The following is a 23,230-nucleotide window of genomic DNA, read 5'->3' on the forward strand; positions in this document are numbered from 1 at the left end:
CCAGAGATGATAAACTCTCCTTTTTTTCTTAAGTCCTAGCAAAAGCTCCCCATTCAGCCAGGCCGGTCGTTTTCCTCGGCGGTTTGACTTGCGGCACATGGGAATAGCCTGGTCCTGAGCCATTAAGATTTCCTTTTTAAAGAATGTCCATCCCTCCTGGACCCCTTTGCCCTTCAGGACCATCTCCCAAGGGACTCTCTCAACCAGTGCCTTGAAGAGGCCAAAGTTAGCCCTCCGGAAGTCCATAGTGGTGGTTTTGCTGACCACCTTCTTTGCCTCACCAAGAATTGAAAATTCTATCATTTCATGGTCACTAAGCCCAAGACGGCCTCCAACCATCACACCTCCCACCAGTCCTTCCCTGTTCGTAAACAACAGGTCTAGCAAGGCTCCTCCCCTGGTTGGCTCACCCACCAGCTGTGTCAAGAAGTTATCTTCCACACACTCCAGGAACCTCCTAGATTGTTTACTCACTGCTGTGTTGTATTTCCAGCAGATGTCTGGAAAGTTAAAGTCCCCCACAAGGACAAGGGCACACGATTCTGAGACTACTGCCAGCCGCTTGTAGAATGATTCATCCGTCTCTTCAACCTGGTCAGGCGGTCTATAACAGACTCCCAGCAAAATATCTGTCTTATTGGCTTTCCCTCTCATCCTCACCCATAAGCACTCCACCTTGTCATCAGAATCGTGTAGCTCTGAACAGTCAAAACATTCCCTAACATAGAGAGCCACCCCACCACCTCTTCTACCTTGTCTGTCCCTTCTGAAGAGCTTGTAGCCATCCATTGCAGCACTCCAGTGTCCTTTCTGTCTTGGACCTGCAGCCCAAGCAGTGGCTACGCAGCCTGAGCTGAACCAGACTGCTTGGGAAGAGACCTGATATGAACCATGTCCTCACGTTGGCCCTGGCAGTCGCTTTCTCCCTGTAGCCAGGCTGCAAAATGATGTGGTGTACACCTGGGGAGAAGGAGGAAGCAGAGACGATGAGTTATGAGGTCCTGGTTCTACACAACTGGTGTCTTTGAACATCAGACAGAGGATGCTATTAGGAAGGAAAGCACAAGAAGGAAAAATCCAGCTGGAGGTGGTTAGGTGGAGGAGCCACGCTCTTTAAGGAAGGACACCCACAAGGAAAAACAGAAGGATGAATCACTCCTACGAATGTTTCTCCTTGCTGTACCCTGATTACCCCGGTCTTGCAGTGCCTGCCCTGATCTCTCTCTACACACCCCTCACGGTGCTTTATTTCCTCTCAGCTTCCCCCTCCTGTCACACTTAGAGTCTGTCTACAGCAAAACTGATACAGAAATCGAGAGACACCTGTGTATGGGGTGTCCATGCCCAGGTGTTGCCTCTGTGAGGGGAGGCCGGGGCTGCCCCGTGCCGGACACAGCCGGTTCCAGCCGGTCCCAGCCAGCTCCAACGGCCCCACCACAGGACACAGCTGAGCCCCTCAGCCAAGCTGGGGGAAAACAGGTTCCAGAAAGGGCCGAAGACGGCACAGGCAGAGGAGGAGGAGGAAGAAGCCGAGGAGGGAGCAGCAGCAGAGGGACCCCCAGGCCGCAGGAGGGTGGCCTCAGCCCGTGAGCCTTCTCATCCTATTTTCTCCCTCTGTCCTGGTGAGGAGAGGGAGTGAGCAGCTGGGGGCACGTCTGGCCCCAAGGTCAGCCCCCCCCAACCAGAAATGCCAAACCAGCACGTTAAGACTGGGCTACACACGAGAGACATACATTTCAAGTGAGATCAGACATGCAAATAGACTAACCAATACAGTGGGACACTAGCATAAGATTTCAAGTGACATATCCCAGTCCGCTTGCAGCACACCTTTATCCCTTTCAGTAAAACAAAAGCCACATACACAAGCTATTACAAAGCTCCAGCTGCAAACCACATCATTTAATGTGAACTTCCTCAGGCTGGTCCAAAAGTGACTGAGGAGTCTTCAAACAAAACAAAGCACAGCACACAGCCTGTGTCTTACCCTACAACTGGGTAATTTGCCTAGCATCCACTGAACTCTATAGCTGAAACGACTAGGAAAGCAAGAAAAAGCGATTGTTTCAGACTTCTCCCTTTACAGCTCAGGGTTTTCTTCCCCACCAGCACCAAGCTCTCCATTGCTGTTGAAGGTCTCAAGATGATGCACAGCTTGGGCCTCTGTGCTCCTTCTGCTTTGCCACAACTGCCCCTGCTGACTTTGAAGGACTCTTTATTCCTCCTGCCAACCTTTCAGGCAAGGAGCCTACTGCTCACGGACCGTGCATCAAAACTGTGAGTACTTCAACCACCATGGCCTGGGCTCACACAGCCTCTTCCCACATCCAAGAACAACCTTCCTTCAGGTACTGGAAAGCTGTGATCAAGTCCCTATCTATCTGTATTTAGTATGGGAAACTTCACTATGAACAGTTAAATCTCAACAAAATTACAGGCATCCTAAATAGTGGGTTGTAGTAGAAAGCAGCCAGCTGTGCTTACAACACACATTGCTTTTTCTTTTTTTAGTTTTCAAAGTTTGCAGTTGAATTGCTGAAATGTTCCTGTGCTGCAGGGAAGCCAGCTGCAAGGCAGAAAGCTGGTGGTACTACTAGGGGTATCTCAGCCCGTTTAAGGCGTTCAGGGATTTTAGACAGTGGAACACAGGCCAGGGTACACTTCCCAGGACAAATCTATTATTATATACTTTTTTTTTTCCCCTACAATACTAGCTTGTGAGAATCCTTCTCTCCCAGCCAAGACTGCTCAAAGCAGTTGAAGCTTCCTAAGTTTGCAAAAATGACAAAAGAACTGTGCTTACTAAGTATAAATTACCAATTTCATCCCTCTTTGAAGTTTCCTGTGGGATGATGAACATATTCTGTCAATTAGTGAGGCCACAAGAACTTGAACACCCTTCTGGGTTCATTCAGCCAGGGTCCTTGAGGACTTCAGAGCTGCAAAAATTTGCCACAGCCATCTCCAAGGCCTTGCATCTGCCAAAGCTTGTTGCCACCAAAACCAGTTAAGTGGTATTTGTTTTCCCCAAGAGCTTGACACAGAGCAAAACCATGTCCGATTCAAAGTAGTATTTCAAAAACAAGGGAAAAAATAAAGCTGTGCCTGAAATGGAAGAGACAGCTATGACTTTATTTCATATTACTGAGTAAAACTAATCTGTGTTTGCAGGGTTAGGCTCCCAACAGGAGCTCCTCAGCATACTTGCAATTCTTTTTGACACCACCCTTCACTTGATGCTTTGTATTAAACACTAAATGCTTACTTTTCTATTTAAAAATTGATTGCTGTAGATATTCACTCAGAAAGCAACGAAAGGTAGGATTTCAGGCAAGCAGTTTCCAAAATGCTGACCTGCCATAAATAATTTCAGGATTATAACTTGTAAGACACTCAGTTAAAAGCAACACATATTGCCTCTGGAAATCTGGGCACGGAGCAGGTGAGCGCCCACAGAAACATCTGAAATGCACCTAAGCAGTATAATACAAGAGAGGGTGATGGGACTAGGAGAACTTTTGGGCTCTCAGGCCACAGAGGTCTTCTCTCTTACCACAAAATAAGCCTCCAGACCAGCACATTGAAATCTGGATTACGATTTGATAGAGCAGAATTTGGTATAGCATAAGGATCTCTGCTCCAGTACAATCTCCCATCTGCCACTGGGGCTTTTAACAACTGGTTCTGAGCTACAGACTGAAGCGATCAATAATTTTAGATCACATTCTGACCTCTGGCAGAGAGAAAAACACAGCACCAATGCTGAAAAATAACTGCTATTTGCATAGTACACAGGGACTTTTTACCCATCCCATCTCCTGGGATTTCTCTATTTAGTGGCATTCAGCAGCTCCCCACTCAAGAGATGTCCTCCCACTGCTCTTCTCTACTCACTACGGAAAATTATTTAGGCCATGAATACGTCCCGTTGTGTGCTCTCACAGTGCACAAGTAACTGCAGAAAATGGCCAAATTAAACAAAAAGACATCAAACAGAAACTTGTAAAGATGAAGAATTTTATTTTATTGACATACTATGAGGCAAAACAAAATTGACACCATACAAAATAACTTTATAAAATATCATTCACATCATTATTTTGTCAGGAATTACAGCATTCTGAGCTTGTTACAAGTCGTATGTTTTGAGGTGAAAAACACTACGCTAAATCTTTAGTATTAGTTGTATATATACAGTAAGAAACCAAAACAGAAACTGTTAGGTTTTTCATGAGTTTATTGCAAAAGTAGTGCAAACTATTTACCTTGCAAGCTGTAAAACAAACTTGGAAAAGGACCCACCTAAGCTTAAAAACATGACAATAAATGCTCAATTTCACAGCCTTTGAAGCTTCCTTCAACAGTTCTCAACAAAGAAATTCCCCATCTCTGCACATGTTTAGATTTTTACTGACTCGGAAACAAAGAAGTAGATGATGCACCCACACGAGCGAGCGGCCAGAAAGCAGGATGGATCCTGCTCTGACACAGGGCGCAACTCTTACCAAAGCCGGCATTCGGGCAATTTGGCGCACAGCGTGACCAAGCCCATGTCCTGCCGCTTCTCCATCACCCCCAAAAACATCAAGCAACAGGGCCAGTTTGGTTTTCCTCCATTAATAAGCTGCCCCTCTCCACACTCATATTTGAGAAAAGAGTCAAGAAAGCAGTACGAGCGAAAAAAAAAAAATTAAAAAAATTAAGAATTAGGAACATGTATTGTCTGTTTTAGAAATATAGTATCCTTTTCCTGAAGTCTATGTAAAGCATATTTCCTCGTGATCCCCCTCCCCCTTGTGTACACAATGCAGGGCAAATCCCATCCCGAACTACTGCGTGAAATCAAGGAAGGATACTACATTCTACGAGATCAATAGAAAACAACGGTCTACAATGCTACCAGGGTCCCCCAAAGCAAAACAGGTAGCTAGTAATCTACTAAAAAAAAATAATAATAAAAGCAAACACATGCTACATGAAAAATGTTAAAGGAACAAAATGCAGCATATTCAGGCTCTTTTTTTTTTTCTTGAGGTACCTATATAAATATTACCTTCTGCCCAAAGTACTATTTGTTTTGTTAAAAAACTAAAGTCCTTATCATGAGCCAATTGCAGGGCATACATTATTATTGAGAAAGTGCAACCATGCTGATAATTTATATGCAGCATATTAAAGGATGATTAGGCTTTAGAAAATATAGCTTAAGTATAGACCTGATGGAGCAGTTTTATAAAAAACACTTAACAGAGGCATTTTCCTTTTGTTCGAGTCTCTCTGCAGCAGAAAGCCTTAGGAAACAGCTTTGAAGTCCTGCCATGATGGAATGTCAGCACTTTTACAATTCCATATATAGATTTTTCTTTAACATTTAAACTAAATACCATTTTACAGAAAAGATTCCCCCTCTGTAATAGGTACTGGTAAAAAGTCAAATTTTTTTTTTTTTAACCTTCAAAAAATGATAGCATATCACAACTTAAAATTTTCCAAAAAGGAATTATCTTTAAGTAAAAAAGGTTCACATAGTAGAAAAACCTTACACATAGTTGTAAACTGTCACATACAAAACTGTGGAAAAGTCACTGACATTTTATTCCCTTACCCTTACACATGTATCCCTTCATTTTATATATACACATGCACACACACACACAAAATTGTGTACTGTATGTGTGTGTATATATGCATATATAGATAGATATAGAGATGTATATATCTAGGGTTGGGATTATATATTTCAAAAAATTCTTTATTGGGCATTTCTCTTTGCCTAGGTCTGCTGTGATTCTGTACATTTTATGACTTGATACACTGAAAAATATTTTAAAATTTGCTAAAACTATGTTTTGTGACTTTTTTTTTTTTTTTTACACTTTGTGGTTAAAGTTCATTTGCTGTTTTTAATTAAGAATATGACTTTTGATTGTTATGCACTGGGAAAAAACACAAAGGCACAAAGAATAAAACTCAAATACAATATTGTTGTCTCTGAACAATAAACCCAGAGGTTTTGGTTTGCAGAATGCCGCCTCCGAAGAGGTCAGTCATCACACACAGTTTGGTCGCTTTTGCCAATCTCATCGACAATTTGAGTAAATAGCACCCAACTGTTTAAATGAGGTAGATCCAAATCGAAAAAAAGAAAGCTGGGTCCCCAACACTTTATTTGCCTCTATTTAAAATGTTTTAAGGATTATATGTCAGTCATAAGAAGTGGAAACGATGGCACTATCTGAAGCAAGCACAGAACTCAAGAACAGCTCTTTTTCAATGTAAATATAAGTGTTAAATTGCAATCCTCCTTCAGGCAGAGATATCCTAGCAGGGGGAGGGAGGAGAGTATGTTAAAAAAAACCAAAAAGTTGATATTTGAGAAAGCCTGTTTTTGGTAGACTGCCAGAGAAATGCCCGAGAGCCCAGTTTCTGTAGAGCAACAGTTGACAGCCAGTGCCTAAAGAGCTCAGTCACAGTATTACAGATCTACAAGTTTCCCTTTATTTCTCAGGTGAGAGACTTCCTTTTCTACTAGTTTAGCTTTATAGGAACATCCTACTCTCATTAAACAGTATTTTTGCATACTCTTGAGAAAAATTCTGACAAATTTATCATTTTGTTAAGGCTTAATTTAAAGTGGCATCGCCACACAGCATCATGCAAACTACTTTAGCAAGATACATACAATGTATTTAAACTACACACACCTACATGAAACCTCATCGTTTGAGTAACATAAAGCGACACAATTTATGTAGTAAATTCTAAAATGGTATTGATGCATTTAAAAAAAAAAAAAAAAATCAATTGAGGGTATTTCTGTGTCTGCTTTTTGTATTACAAGTGCTACTCTTACCCAAACAGCACTACATCATTTATATATTGCAAGCACAAGACATTTTAATACGGATGCAACACACATACAAACTAGTCAACATACATTTAGTACCACTTGAAATGAGGCCCTTAACATCTTTTTTTCTTTTTTTCTTTCAAAAAAATAGCAAACTTTAAATCGTCATAAAAACATTTTAATTCAAGGGAACATTTACAATATGAAATTTCTGAATTGGTTTTTGGTTCTTTTTCAGTTATTTTATAAAAATAAAAAAAATTTGAAAACTATTAAACAAAAGATTAAAACCTTAACAGATGTCAGTTAAATCTGCAATGTACCAAAATTAAGGAAAAAAAAAAATATGGATTTAATCAATACATTCTGTTTTCCATCTCACCCTCCCAAGATCAAGTTAACCACTTTGCTGCACAGAAATCTAGAACTGGATCTTTATGAACTGCCCTAAATTTTGAGATTTTTGTGATTGTACAAACTAATGAAGTACTGTGGAAGCCAGTGAAATTGTGCTTACTATTTCCAGCAAAACACTGCCTTTCTATCTTTTATAAACAGTCCCACTGTCCTTTCACTAACATATCTGTGTGTATACACATACACATATATGGATATACATACACACACACATACACATAAAATCTACTAAGCTTTATCAACAAACTACAGAAAACAAGCGGTAACACTCTTCAGGATAGCACATAACTTTGCCAGATACACTTCCCCATTGCACCTCATTTAAAATTTTATTTTCCCAGATACATACTTCTGAAATTTACTCCTTAATGGTTTTTTTGTTTTGCTTTAATTTTGGGGTTTTTTCCTCCTTTTCTTTCTCCCCTGAACAAATGCCTTACTTTCCCAAACGGTCTACTGGTAATACTTCGTTAAGGAAAAGCACATAATATCTAACCCTTCCCCCTCATGTACTCAAATTATTTCTACTGCCCAAAACCAAGTAATAAAGAATTGAAAAAATGCAGCAATCTCTTGGTGGGAGACATTCTGGGGATTCAACGTTGATAGACAAAACACTGACAGACAACTGAAGATCAGTTACAGATTCAAGTTGGTCAGGCAATTAGAGACATGTTATTTACTCTAAAATAAAATTACAAAGTTGTCACTTGTAAATGAGATGAGCAATTTAAGGGCTCAGTCATGTTAAGTTCCATGAGAAAACATATCAGGAACAACAAAATTACAGTCGATATTGTTTGGGGTTTTGTGGTTTGTTGGTTTTTTTTGTTTGTTTGTTTGTTTTTAATAGCACAGAAACAGTGGGAGCACCTCACAGCACCTCACAGCTGATGCAGAATTAACTTTGGTGAAATCTGGAAACAAACTTCTTTGTATGGTATGTTATGTTGATACACGATGGGCACGATCCTACCCACAACACATGATCAAGTGTCCACTGAATGGCTGAGATTCCGGGGTGCCCATAGAGCACAGACCAGATCTCCTTTGAGTCAAGTACACGGCAAAGAAAGATGTGCAATTTTACATATACTGGCATGAATGAAGCTTCCTCTATGCATGGATTTAAAAAACAGGAAAAGCTGATAAATACAGAATAAAGTCCACATTAAATGTATTTTTTTTTCTGACAGGAAATCTAACCTAACAAAGCAAATACAAAGAGCCAGGGGATTAGAAACTCCCAAGCTTCCTTGCTGACCTTTTCACAATTCATGCTTGCCAAGCATGCTCAAAAAACCATAAAATGGCCAGAAAAGTTTAACTTTATATTTCAGGGACAATTCCTAGGCTTGCCCAGGTTAGTAAATATCTGTAATCCCTGCTTATGATTATAGTAGTTATTCCAGCAGGTATTTTAGTTGTGCTTAGAGACTGGAGGGGGGGGAGGGGGGGGGGCGGACAACAAACAGTAAAACTAAAGCAGGCCAGTGCAACAGCACATCCGAAGTGGGGAGGAAGAGAAAAATCTATGTATTCATAACATGTAAAAATGAACATGTGCTTTAATACAGAATTATAATGCAAATACTAGGCTCTTCAAAACAACATACATCGGTTGGTTGGTTGAAGAGTAGCCACAGGTAGTTTTAAGATGCAAATGCTGAGGCAATCCATGGACAAATTTAAAGCAATTAATCTTTTGAGGATATTTAGATGGGAGGAAGGGAGCAGCCAGCCTTCACCTTGTGCTGTGGGTCCACTTTCTTAGCGCTGCCACAGGCAAAATTCCCAAGACTAGCTCTCGCCAACCTCTCACACCTCCAAATGCAGCGAACACCCCTGTCCTTGCCCCAAACCAAGTCCAAAGCCCTCTGATACGGAGGGCTGAAACCAGAAGTCAACTTGAAGGAACTGCCTACCAATATTCCCCTTTTGGGGAAGGGGCTGACGGACACGTGCGGGGTGGGGGATCTGCAGGGGGCTGTGCCACAGCTCTGGCTGCACTCAGGGGCCCCTCGCAGGGAAGCCAGAAGGAAAACCAAGAGAGTATTATTTAACTGTCACGTTAACAAGTGCTTAATTAGCAGTTTTGCAAGAAAATGTTTCCCCTTGTCTCCTTATCTCATTTCCACAAGGGATGGGGTAGCTGGCACAGCGCTGATGGCATTTCTCTTCCATGTAGGCATGACAAGCACCTAACACAGGGCTTTTTCCTCACTTAAACTTCCCGATGCTCCTTTGGGTTTGCAGACCTCGTCTAGAAAGCACACAATGTTATTCTTGTCATTTTACAACAATATGCTCACAGAGAAGTGCATTCAGCATGCCTGCACAGTGAAGCCCCTTCCAGGCCACAGCAACGGCAATAGTGTCTATGGATCTATAATACAAGATGTAGTGAAATGTTTCCCAAAAAGCAGCCATTTAGCCTAGAACAAAACCCTATATGTCATGCTTTTGGAGGGAGCTTTGTTAAATTATAACTGAGAACTGAACAAAATTTTCAGGATTTTACCCCATTCAGTTATTAGTGAGCTTATTTACTCAGTCACTCACCACTGCTCAACAAGAATTGGCTTCCAGAAAGTCAGAACTTCAGCAATCCTCCCTGCCATCAATAAGCTACAGTAGTGTCTACACCCAAAGATTAAGGTAATGAAATTACACGTAGCATATAACCCCAGCAAACTTGCTTCTGAGATGCCAACGTCCGTAGCATAAAGCCCAGTTACTTTTAAATAAAAAATAAAAAAAGTCTGTAACACTGCTATGAAACCACACCAGCGTGTTGTGCTTAAACAGGTAGTATTTCTGTCAGCAGAGTGGTTAATTATAAAATGAGGAAGCTTGTTTGCATTCACTGTAAACAAAATATGATGTATTAACACAGTTTTCTACAGTTTCATTTCAGGTCATTTAAAGCACCTTTAGTCTGCGTGCACTTATTTCAAGGTTGAGTTATGGCCAAGACTTTGTACATAACTGACACTAAATACTCAAAATGTGAACATACTCAAGTTTGGGGTTGGTTTTTGGTGTTTTCTCCCCATTTTAAAGTTTATGATGATCTGAGCAGGGAATATAGTATTTTCACTGTTACAGTCTCATGTCAACTTATCTAAAAAATATGTTAAAAAAATTACAATACATAATTTTTGCCTCAGATTCAAAATATATTTCAAGCACCTTCATGTCATTTTCAGCGAAAGCATGACATTTTTCGGCCAATAGCTAAAGTACAAAAACATTTTTCATTTGGAAACAACAGTATACAAACTCAGCAAGAGAAGGGACAAGTTATAGAGGGAGTCGCTGCTATCGAGTAACCCTGCACAAAAACGAACGTGCCAGGTGTGCGATTTGCCTAGCCATTTCTGACACCTCCTTAATACCTTGCATCAACACAAGCCACATCTACACTTTAGGAAGACAGAAGGAGCGACGAGCAGCTGTCCAAGATCACAGCATGGCACTGCTAGTTCTCCAGCAAGAAAAAAAACAGTAAAAATACAGTTTGTTTGGGAGCATTTTGGCTGCTTAGTAGTAGGTTCACTTTAAAAATTAATTCATCTGTGGAGGAATACAGGAGGTAGCCTTTAACTGCATCTGCTTGCTAACAAAAGTGTATTACAAAACCACCTTTTGTAGTGATTTGGCCAAGCCATTACATTCATATTATCACTTCAGGCAAAGAAACAACACAGAAAAAGCAACTGGAACACACTAAATGAGATAAAACAGGACTATGTGCCACACCAAGCACACGCAAACCCCGTCCCCCGTAACTCCGGATTAAAACCATCTCAGAGGAATGCATCTTTCCAGTCGTTAACCCTCAGAAACAGGAGGCAAAACTTGCTGTTTCACATCCTAACGCTAGACGACAGGGCTGGAGTTTGGGTCTCTCCTGTCCCCAAGGGTTACAGAAGCAAAAGGCAATTACTGATGGATAGGAGATCGATGGCTTTCTCATGTGGGCAATCAGAGGGGCAACACTCTTAGTTCAGAGCATTAAAACAACTACTTCATTTGACGATCCCACACCCGTGGAAGAACAGAGAGCAAGACATTGTACCTTGGATCCCAAAGCCCTATTATTCCACTAATTCTGCCACACAGACCGGTGGTTCTTCATATGACACAAGAATCAGATGCTGGAAGAAGCAAGGAAAACGCATGACAGCTACAGTTGATAGTCCAGATATTACATTAATGCTATTAGTGATCTGACAGTGATATCAAAGATTGGCATCTGAATGTTGCACAGACAACAAGCACACTGGTAGCTTAAAAACTGTCTTTGTATCCTTACGGTGTGGGAGAAATGTGCATAGAGAAGAGAAGGAAGAAATACTTTATAAATACAGACGAACCCTAACTATTTCTACTGTAATAAAGCAACTGTGCCCTTGGATTCATACCATAATGCAAATAGAAAGTGTAACAACATTTAAAATCAAAGCTCATATCTCAATACTGTAAAGTATGGCAGTATTCCTAAAAATATAAGAACAACAAGGAATGGTATCCACAGCATTTCAGTATTTGCTATACATAGCACTATTTACAGTATTTTCAAACAGCTACAGCAGATGCAAAAAAGAAGTCTTACAGTAAAAAGGGGGCTTAAAAAAAATAATCAGTGCAATTACCTTGTACTTGAAGTTTTCCTTAGAAAAGACTGCATGTATGCATCAATAAGCATGTTACCAAACATAGTATAAAAGTAAAAAAAAAACCAAACAAAAAACCCAACAAACAAAAAATCTACTGTCCTGCATTAGAAATTGAGAAAGCCATACTGACAGGACAAATACACAAAGAGATGCTACTGTAAGAGAAGAGTATTAAAAAAATAGGAAAAAATGTGATTTTATTACACTGGTATTGAGTGTGAAAAATACTGAGAAATTTTTTTACATTCCTTTATTTAATGTGTAAAAGATCTCTTAAAAAAAAAAAAAAAAGTCCCTTATGGGTTATTTATGCCACCAGAGATGCTTACTGGATTACGTCAAGAGACAAGTACGTCCATCTAAATCTCCAAAGGTCCCAGTCCTGCATTTCTAGTACTCATAGTCTTGAATAAGCATGACCTGGAGAACCAAGCTGTTCTCACTTCAAAATATCAACATTCTTCCTCAAACAGAAACAACCTGCACATACACTAAAAAACTTAGAACAATCCACTAAATTTGGCTGGGGGGGGTGTTAATGCAGACCTTCCTCCTATCCTTGCTCTCAAATGTTAGAGATTAATTGGCATGAGAAAGATTGGGGTTTCTACAGGTGAGAGACGCACACGACCACTGTATTTGAGGAATCTACTGCTGTGGCAAAGAAAACAGCACTGGCAGCAACGCGCAAAGCCCTCCAGATCACAATCTTCTATTTAATAGAAAGCCTTTGTGCACATACACCTATGACTTTAGATAAAAGCTTCAGAAGCATCTTAACTCAATTAGAAACTTCAGTCTCTTCAGAAAGTAACCTGGGCACACAAAAACCTACCCCCCCCCACCTACCCTTCAAAAGTTTAAATTTAAAATCCTTGTGGAAATACTCTCTCTTGTCTTAGTTATAAAAATTATCTACTAACATCTGAACACGACTTATGTTAAAAATGGAAAAAGGCTGCAGGAGTTATTGATAAGAGTCAGAATTAAAACTAAACCTTCACAACCTTTTTGCTTTTACAATCAGGAAACATTGCCTGGGCGCCTGGATGAAGATCAAAAGTATTTATTACGGATTTCTTGTTTTAAGCATAAGTTTCCTGTAAGTTTTCCACACTGACTCCAGCAAATTAAGACACAACACCTTTCCCTAACAACTGGGGTAAACAACAAACTCACCCAAAACCTGACAGATCTAGAAACAAGGAAATTAATATGCCAAAGCTTCTGTAACATGGAAGATCATAGATTGTAATTCAGCAAGCCAAGAAGGGTTGATGAAATATTCTAACCCAAACTAAGCCAAAATAAGGAGTTCTAATAAAAACAAGTGATCTCACTCCATACATCAGTGCATATATATAAACTAAAAGTGTTAAGATTGCATAGGTCTATCTTGAATGCCAAACTCATATAAGGCAGAGACAAATCCACCTACTTCCAACATTTCACAATAGGATGTTTCCTCCTGAGGATCAACTCAGCTGTTTCCTGGGTGCTAGAAGAGGTGGAGTGGACACGTTATTCTATTCAGCCACTGGAGCAGAAATTTCCAAAACCAAGCAAACCTAATTATTGCATTATATTTTGTACATTTAAAAAAAAAAAAAAAAAGATGACTTTTAAGTATTTTGTGTTTGTTGATACTATTTTTCACCTCCCAACAGGAGCATTTCGCACTTGCTGCTGCTGGTTTTTGGGGGGTTGCCACAGAACCACATGCTTTCTGGAGATGTCCGGTCCAGCACCCTGCCCAAAGCAGGTCCAGCAAGCCGAGACTATGTGGGGACCTGTCCAGCCAAGTTTGAGCCTCTCCGAGGACAGATTCTACAACCAGTTTCAATCTTTGAATATTTTTGTTTCAATAGTGTTACTATTTCCATAAAAAAAAAAACCAACCACCTCACGGAAAACTAAACCATAGCAGGCACCTCATTAATATCTGTTCATCTCTCAAGCACACTCCTTTAAAACAAAAGAAATACTGCAGTACTGGCAGTGGTCAGTTTGTCCATCACACTGCTCATGCCCGCAATGGGAATAAGATATTTTTGTCACTGGGGTGCAATTACTATCAGTTTTCAGACTGCTAAGCACCAGGACCGCCTGCACCAATAGCTAAATTCAAGCAAAAGGTCATTGCCAGAAACATAACGGAGAGTGAGAGGAAGGGATGAAGTCCTGCCCAGTGCTATTCTGCAATGAGAGTCACGCAACTCCTTTGCACAAGCTCAAAAAAGAAAAAACCAACTGCCAGAGGGTAATGCACATTTGGTTATTGCTGACCTGAGCTGCATAGTGACTTAGTGGTTATAACTGTCTACCTCAACTGTGACTTCAACAGCAGGAATGCGTGTGAGAGAGAGACATCTTGAGCTTTGTGTTTACCTGAGATATCGCTGTTCTTACAAAACACATGGGAGGTAAGGGGGGGGAAAAAAAAAAAAAAAAAAAAAAAGACTAGGGTTTTAGGTGTTCATGGTGGGTTTTTTTGACAGGACATTTTTGAATACATAGTTTATATTAAAAATATTCCCAGAAAGATAGCTGCTGGACTTATAGCATGCTGTACATTTCAAAGTATATACTTAATATTTTTTAGAAAAATGCTTTAAATTATTCACTAATTCACCACTTGCAGGGGTGGGAGGGGAGGGGAAAGGAGGGAGAAATCAAGCCATAAAGAATTAGCAGTATTAGAGGCTTAAAAAGACCTGTAAAAGGTAAAAATATCCCTAGCCTGAAATGCATATAACCATCCCAAGTTCTTCATACTCAGGGAAGGAAAGCTACACAAAATTTCTGTTCATTCCAACAGGATACACATACAACAGCTACGCTCAGATGAAGGGTCTGCCTAATACTCCTCTTCTCACAAAAAGGAGCTGCAACGACTATTGCAACCCAAAGAATACATCCTAAACAGGATGCAGTGAAGTCCCACAGTCTGCTTCAAAAGGAAGATTTGAGGTCAAGACAGATTCCGCCCTCCTCGCCCTGTATGACCACCTGTGTAAGTAATTTATTCCAGATCTGCACAGAGAGGAAACAGGAGGATGAATTTCACATCCAAGAAGTCTCTGCATAACGAATGGCAAATAAACTAAATGGCATCTGAAAATGGGTGATCTTTTTCCCATTTGTTAAGAATAATTCACATAAAAAAATATTTCTTATGGAATACTCTGCCAAATTAAAATCTTCACTGAAATATGAAACCTCTCAAGCAAACACACAGAGAAGTGCAACATACCCATCATGGAAAGGTTTTGCAGTTTAGTGGTACTTTAGGGAATGTATATACAACCTGGCTGGAACACAGAAAGGCAGACAATGCAACCTGGAATTTGCTTTCTGTTATACCAGCATAATCTAAAATCTGGATTTACGTAACTGTGACCAAGAAGGAAAATCTGACCCAGCAGCCTAATCACCGAACTAGAATAATACAAATACAATTAATGTATTAATAGGTTTTACATTGTTATTTCACCTAAACAACACTGACAACCAACACACTGCTACAAGGTGAAGATCTGAACTTGCACAAAGTTATGTACCTAAAACTCTTGATGCAGCAAAGGTTGGGCACTTTCTAGCTTATTCAACAGCAACCGGTTATCGTCTATCCTCTATATGGCACAGACCTCTGTATTGGTTAAAGCTACTCGCCCATCTCTGTGGCTAGAGGTAAATATATTCAAAACAGTGACTGAGCATCTGCTAAGAGAAAAGGGAAAAGACAAAGCAAAAAATCAGTGGAAGAGAATGAAATTCTTAAAACCTGCCTCTTAGCATGTTATTTCAGTTATCCTATGAAAAAATAAACAAAACCAAGTCAGCATAAACAAATTTCCTGGGCTTTTTCCATTTTCTTCTAAACCTGCTTGTGGCATCATAATTAGTGCAATGGTTTACATATGTATTATGGTTATTTATGAACCCAGTGTGCAAACTAACAGAAGCGTTTGTCTAATAATTATCAGTCTTAATTAATGCTTCTCCTAAGAGAATGGCAAAACTCTCACATTTACTATGGACCATATGCATAATGAAGAGAGTTTCACCTCCCTTCATAAGTAAACTTCAGTTTCCTAAGATTTATCTTTACTGCATAGATTCTCTGACTTTTGTCTAAATTACAAACAGCGAGCCACTCTCCTCTATTAGAGCTCCTGCTTCACCAATATTCAACATATAAATAAAATACAATTGTTTTGTGCTTGAACTAACGTAGAATGTTGGTCTTGTGTGCGTCTCTGAACTGCACAGGTAAAACCTGCTATGTTGTGTGCACGCTTAAAAAGCCTTTCTACAAACTGCAAGCTATACAATATACACTGTATGTATCTCTGAACTGTCACAAAGTCAGTTGCATATTTTTGCATTTGAATAGTAATGTCCCCACAATAAGGTTTTAATTTCTAAATCCAAAGCATTCTTGATATGTTAACAGAAGTATAATGAGCACTCCTTAGTAAATAAAAATAAATAATAGCATCTAGTCTATCACATTAATACTGTGAAACATATATAAAACTTACATTAACTCAAACAGTGAAAAAGGATTGTACTGTATTTATCACCACAGACCCGTATTCTTTAGAGACTTTGGAAAGTAAGTGTCACAGTCCTGTATGACAAATTCTAAAGTTAGCTGTCAGTATGATTTAAAAAAAATTCTTTACAATTTTTAAATGGCACATTTTCTTTTGCCAATCTAACTGGACCTATTAAAAGCTTAGGTACAAGTTCATTCTCTTAAAATTCTTTAGTCTATGAAAAACATTTTCAAATGCAGCACAATAAAAAACATTCAAGAACAAGCTTCAGAAAATACATTTGCCCTTAGACACACAGAGAATAATCTTTGTAAGACAGTTGAAAACCAGAATTTTGTCATTCTTTTGAAAATAAGAATTTTGTAAATGCATCTAGAATAATCAAGGCTTCATAAACAGTCAAAAAATGCTTTGCTTTCCTTTGTATTAAAAGCTAATTCACAGCATTTTAGCCCATCAAACTTTAGTATTAGTAGATCTTTCCAATTTATTAAAAGCAATTCAACGAATAGCAAACTGAATGAGGAGTTTTGTGGGTTGGGTTGTCGTGGATTTTTTTTTTCCCTAAGCCCTGAGATCACAGCTCTTGATTTAATTATAAAATATGGGTCTGTTTTATACCAAGCAGCTTAGAGATTTTTGGCAAACCACATTTCCAACAATAGTGGGGGTTGGTACAAGAATGCAGTTCATAATCAAGTCTGAAATTCTGGACGGAAGGCTTTCTTGCAAATGGGAAAGAAAAAAATCAAGATGCATCACTCATTGCTGGCTGTCACTGTAGCTTGGGCAACTGTTGGTCTAAGTGCAGCTGGTCTCATGTGAATCCAACTCTGTATTGTACTGAGTTGCTAAACATTAAAACATGTCAAGCAAAGTACATAGTGCGCAATGTGTCCTGATGAACTTGAACTGCTTTAGCAAGTGCTTGATGATCTCTGCCATTACTCTGACCGGAAGTGTGGCTTCCTTCAGCACTGAAAGAGAAGGGAGGTTGGGGGGGCAGGGGGGAAGAAAAAAAAGAAAAAAAAAAAAGAAGTTGGGGAGGAAGAGAAACCCTATTTAATCTGCCTCTCCTTGCATATAATGTTTTCATATCATTCATTTCTTCTGAACAGAACAGTCAAAAGTTAATTATCCTTAAAACACCACTGAAGTTCTGAAACAGAAAAAAAAAGGACAGAAGCATACAGGAACATTTTCTGGTTTTTTCCACAATATAATTCAGTGGTAAGACCAAATTTACCCTCAAACTGCTAACTGAGGGTACTACTGACCTCAGAATTAACAAGCCTACTTCCTTCTTGCTTTCTTTCAAATTCTGTAACAACTCAAAACTATGCAACTCACCTATCGTGTTCTTTATCCACCAGATGATACCTGGCTCTGAAGGCAACCAGGTGCGCGTAATATGCTGGTGCTGGGATGGAAACAGAACGAGTACAGCGTACATATGTATGACACAGCTGGTAGGTAAGAATCTGCAGTTCATCTGAAGAGAAACGATTGTCATCCCAGAGGACATGGTAATGAGAAGGTCTGCTTGTTCCCTGAAGGCAGATCACACAGGACGTCAGCATTTCAAAAATATGTCTTTGAATTTCCACCTCTGCAGGTGAACTGTAGTATAACCGGATGCTTCCTCAGAAATCACATGTGAGCAATTCTACATACTTCAGCAAATTTTTCCTTTAAAAAGGCAAACAACCTCCCTCCTTGCTCCCCATATAACTAATCCCTTTGCATTTTTGGATAGGATTGCATTTTCTAGAATTTCATCCCACTTACTGAAATTAAATGATCTTATTGAAAAGCACTTTCATCTTGTGAAACTTAGATCTGACCAAAAGCCATCATATAAAGTAGCTTTAGGCAAAACATTAATAGCTAACAGCAAATCTAACTTGTGCCCCTGTTGAATATGCTTTTTTTGAGAATATTAAATTTTGACTTTCAGTACTGTTGTTGTTTAATAGCTTCTGTTTCTGACTGGGAAGAAGAAATCACAAGGAAATGTGGAACTACAATAGTGCTACCTAAATTTATTTGTTGTTTCCTAGGAACTGGATGCACGTTTCAAGAGAATTTAATGCAAGAGGCAGCTATGTAAAATAGTCCAACTACCTTGCTACCATCCAAAGCAGTACATAGACAGGAGAGAAGCACAATAAACTGAACGCCCAGGGTGTGCTTCGTAACCGCTTAGTTTCATTATTTCTTTTAGACTTTAACAACAGAAGAGCACTGTGGATGGCACAGATGAAAAGCCAAAATACATAGATGGAACTTGTACCATTTGTCTCCTGGGCAAAGAATGCGGGGACATACCAACAGCCAGTGTTATCTTTGAAAGTTACCATCCCACACAAAATGCTGTACCTGAATACCAGCATGACTACACAGGTAAAAGTCAAACTCTGATGGATGGGTGATTTTTGTGTCCACTGTGGTACCAGCTGGAATGTTTCCACTTTTTCCAACCTGTGTGAACAGAAAATGCATATATAGTAAGGCACACACAAAGTTTTTTTTCTTTTCAGCTGTATAGAAAGGAAAAAAACACAAGAAAAAAAAATATCTGTAAGAAGCAGTAAGTCAAGAAAGAATGAGCAAAACTGAAATTTTGTTAAAACTGAAAATCTGGAGCATCTTTACAATGGAGGAAAAAAAGACAAGCTACAAAATTTTCTTAGAAGTTACCTACAAAGATTAGCTTTTCTGATTAATGTAAAAAGAATTTCCTGCAACTGATTTGTCAAATTCTTTTCACCTTCCCATTCCAGGGCAGGTTATTCCTCTATAACTTTTCTTGCTTACACGTGAAAGAGGACAATCCATAGTTGTAAGACAGGCCTCCTCTTCCCTCAAGAACACTTTACGTCAAAGCAGAACTTAAAAATACTCTTTACTTTAAAGCAATTTAGCAACTGTAATCATACCATGTTATCAATATGAAAACCACCTTCCTGTCAGCATTAGAAGTCATTAATTATTACCTTGAAACCTAGTGGGCTTCAAATGCTCATACAGAGAAGCCTGACAGAAGGAAAAAGAACATGAAAAACCCTGTCTGTGAACAGAGGTTAGGAACTCTTCATTTACAGCAATGACTCCATCCTAGATTTGGGGAGTCTCCTCTCCACCCAGAAACGTGGATCAAATATTTCTACATGTACTTCACATACATACAATAACAACTATGAAACACTCATAAACAACTCGAGATGTTCAGTACTATAAATAATGTGTTGTGACATCTGATATGCCCAAACCGAACTCCACCTAAGACACTAGACACCTAAGATAACTTAAAGGTGGTGTTAACAGAAAATAAAGTATTCTTGAAGTGTAGGGTTCACCTTACCTAACAATTTCAGTGTCTACTGTGCAGACATCTACATCTCAGCTGGTAACCCAAGAGTCACTCTGTAGTCAATGGCAACCAAACTAGTGAACTTCCTAGCACTAGGATCAGATGAAAGGTGTCTTAAAGTGTGTTCGGAATACTAAACAGATCTCCATTTACAACGAAGAGTGCCTGAGGTAACTGTTCCAGATGTAGACATCTACATTATAAACCCTACACTACTCACATCAATCTCAACCCTTGAGGATCTTGAGACAGTAAAAAAAACTGAGAAGAAACCTGAAAACTTTGATGAACTTAAAAAAGGATGGACAGACTCGTTGAAAGGCACATCCTGCTGACGTTTCATAAAAGCTTCTTGCCAGTTTATTATATGGGACAGAAAATGAAGGTTTTCCTTTCCAGGCAGAAAGATCTCACCCACTATGTTATGTAGTTCTTCAAAGACGACTTACTGCTTAAATAAGCAGTAAGTAACAGGTAACTTGGCTGCCTGCTAGATACTTGCTAGTCACAACTAGAACATACCCGTTCATTTTTATCTGTACAGAAGAGTCTGGTGTGATGCCTTTTCTGCACAACTATAAATGTAATTCCAGGCTGGTAATCCTTTTCTAGTTTAATGCATGCTTCTCTGATAGCCAGCAATTCATGATGGAGAACCTGAATCATAAACATAAAGATGTATGATAAGTATGAAAGATAAATAAGAGTAACCTGTAAGATAGCTATCACGTTCCTTCTTGCATTGTCAAGAATAACGAGATGTCAAAGCATGCACGATCAAACCTTAATTTCTTCACTTAATGAGAACAAATTAGATCACCAGTTTCCCGAGCCAGGCAAGAGCTGGTTCCATATTTGTTCAGCTCCAAGCATGAGGCTTGGACTAATAAGCTGTATGTCAAAGTCTTTTTAACTGTCAAATACAAATGAACATTTAATTAGGCTGTTGAATATACAACAGCCTAATTATTTTTCAAACTAGTACAAGGGATAAAATCCAGAATTGCTCAACTGCATGCTCTTTCCCAGCTTTGTGAAGTCTCATGCAGGACTACAGGCATCAATAAAAACAGAGAGAGGGAAGTGCAATAAACCAAAAAGCAATGATTTAGGATGTGGGTTAATTATAAATTAAAAATTCAGTGAAAAACAGTGATAAATGGGAAAAAATATCAAAAGTTCATACAAAGATTATTTTATTAATTCAAGTTTACTAAGTGACCTTTACTCCCTTCCCCTTGGATTCTGAGAAGTTGACTAAATTCTGTGTCTTAACTTACATATAATAATACTGGAAAGTATATGTAAGTATCTTTAAAATATATAGAAAAATATTTCATAAAATATAGTACTTGTAAGCAAACAAAATAAATACAAGAAAGTATTTATTGAATTTTATCTGGAATGAATTCAAAGTGACAGTGTGAAAAAACAGCATTTATTAATCCTGGTTAAAAAAAGCAGGAAAATTAGCTTACACTTAGTTTTTCTTTATTGTCCAAGTTCTATGGGATACAGTTTGACTAATTTATCTTGAATTGGTCACAGATGTTGAACATACTCAGGTGTTAAAACTATACTTTATAATTTTGCAAAGGGAATATTTTAAAGGGGAAAAGTATTAAATATGAAAACACTTTTCCTGCTCTGCTTGGTTCTAATCTAACAAATTTGTTGAGGGTATACTTCTTTTCATAATTCCGACTACATAAAACTACATTACTACCAGAAAACTACATAATTAAAATCTCAAAAAGAAAAATATAACCTGTTGAAACTGCCCCTCAGAAACACCGTCTCTGTAGAAGATTATACGAGTTGGTTTAAATCTAGTTGATTTGTAGAACTGAATAAGCAACTCCCTGACCATGGCAGCCAAATCTTGGATGATTTCTTGGCGGTGCTGCTGGACTCGAACAGTGGCACAGTATCGATTAGGATGAGCATCCATACTTCCTACAACCTGTTGAAAAAAATGCTTAGTATCAAACCAACCTTAAAAGCACTTTAATAAAGGTATTTCATCGAGATAACTGCACTATCTTTTTAACAGTATTGTGTAAACTAAAGGGTTGACCTAGCAAAGATGTAGTCAAAATCATAAAGTGCTTGGAAGACCTTTGAGTTTAGTCTACTTGTGGCAACATACCCTGCTTAAAGAGAAAACTTATTTTAAAAGACTAATTTCCTATTTGTACCTACATACAGTTAAAAACCAAATACAATTTGGAGCAGTAATACCATAAAACCATAGATTTAGTTAGGACTGGAGCATAGGAATTTGAACTCTTGAAGACCAAGTCCCTCTCTGGCACACTGTGGATGAATCCATAAAATTGAAATGGTGAGGCACCACAGAAATATCCACACCAAAGAGACACTGCTCGCCAAGGGAAGGGATTTTTCTGTTTATGAAACATCAAAATTCATATATTGTAAAAGTGGCATAGGACTTAAAAAAATAATCAGACAAACAAACAGAAAAATCAGAATTCCATATGTCAAATATCACAACTAAGCACATCTCCACCTGGTCTTCCCTGGACACACGTGTGTAACACTTTAAAACAGGTATTTGTTTATTTAGCACCACAGGCTAAGATACTGAACATACTGTCACCAAAGATCTTCATTATTAAATAAGCCAGAGCAGCCATTAGAGGTGTTTGACATAACGCAAGTCAAAGGCCATTCCCTGTATTTAAGGAGTGCATTTCCAAGAGATTACTGCATTTTATGTTGTCAGGAAGCTTGAATCCCCCAAAACCACAACTGAGCTAGCTTAGTTCCCTATCAGTAACGGATAGATTCTTACCATTTTTAACTGCTGAAAAAGCAGATTTAAACATGCACCAGCTCATTACAGGTTGCTGACAAATATCAGCTAATAGAAGAGCTCCTCTGTGTATTATTAGCAGCTTCGACATTTTACAAGCTAATACACACATTTAAGTAATTAGCATCAGAGCAAGCTCTCCAAAGTTTCATTAGATTCCTGCACAAAAATTATTATAATAATATTATAATTAGGCAATCAGGAGAAATGGACCACAAAAGAATTGAAAGTAATAAAATGCATTAGAGTTGAGCAGCAGGAGAGAGCAGGGGTTAAAGATCATTATACAATTTACTTACTGCAGCAATGGAAGGTTTTTTTCCATCTCCAGCTGGCGGATGAGTTACATCTGCACCAAGGAATATGACAGGCTGTTGAAATACTGGTGGTCTGATAAAGAGAAAGCAAGTTTGTAAAAGCAGCAAGGCTTACGCTTAATAAAGTGCATTATAACTCAAGTAAATAGCACTCTATGCTCTTGCAGTAAATTAGTCAACAATTTGCACTTGA

The 23,230-nt window shown here is 38.8% G+C and overlaps 1 protein-coding gene across 1 annotated transcript in view; it reads right to left on the reverse strand.

Moving 5' to 3' along the window:
• Nucleotides 1–839: 839 nt before the first annotated feature.
• AGO2 (argonaute RISC catalytic component 2) overlaps nt 840–23,230 on the reverse strand; it is a 68,793-nt gene continuing 46,402 nt past the window's right edge. Inside the window, exons 14-19 of the mRNA XM_052787697.1 lie at nt 23,020–23,110; nt 21,653–21,847; nt 20,407–20,541; nt 18,891–18,992; nt 17,862–18,061; nt 840–960 (exon numbers count right to left, since the gene is read on the reverse strand). Coding sequence (XP_052643657.1) covers nt 840–960; nt 17,862–18,061; nt 18,891–18,992; nt 20,407–20,541; nt 21,653–21,847; nt 23,020–23,110 — 844 coding nt within the window. The remainder of the gene's footprint in view (nt 961–17,861; nt 18,062–18,890; nt 18,993–20,406; nt 20,542–21,652; nt 21,848–23,019; nt 23,111–23,230) is intronic.

The sequence above is a fragment of the Harpia harpyja genome, chromosome 5 (assembly GCF_026419915.1).
Source record: "Harpia harpyja isolate bHarHar1 chromosome 5, bHarHar1 primary haplotype, whole genome shotgun sequence".
NCBI lineage: Eukaryota > Metazoa > Chordata > Aves > Accipitriformes > Accipitridae > Harpia > Harpia harpyja.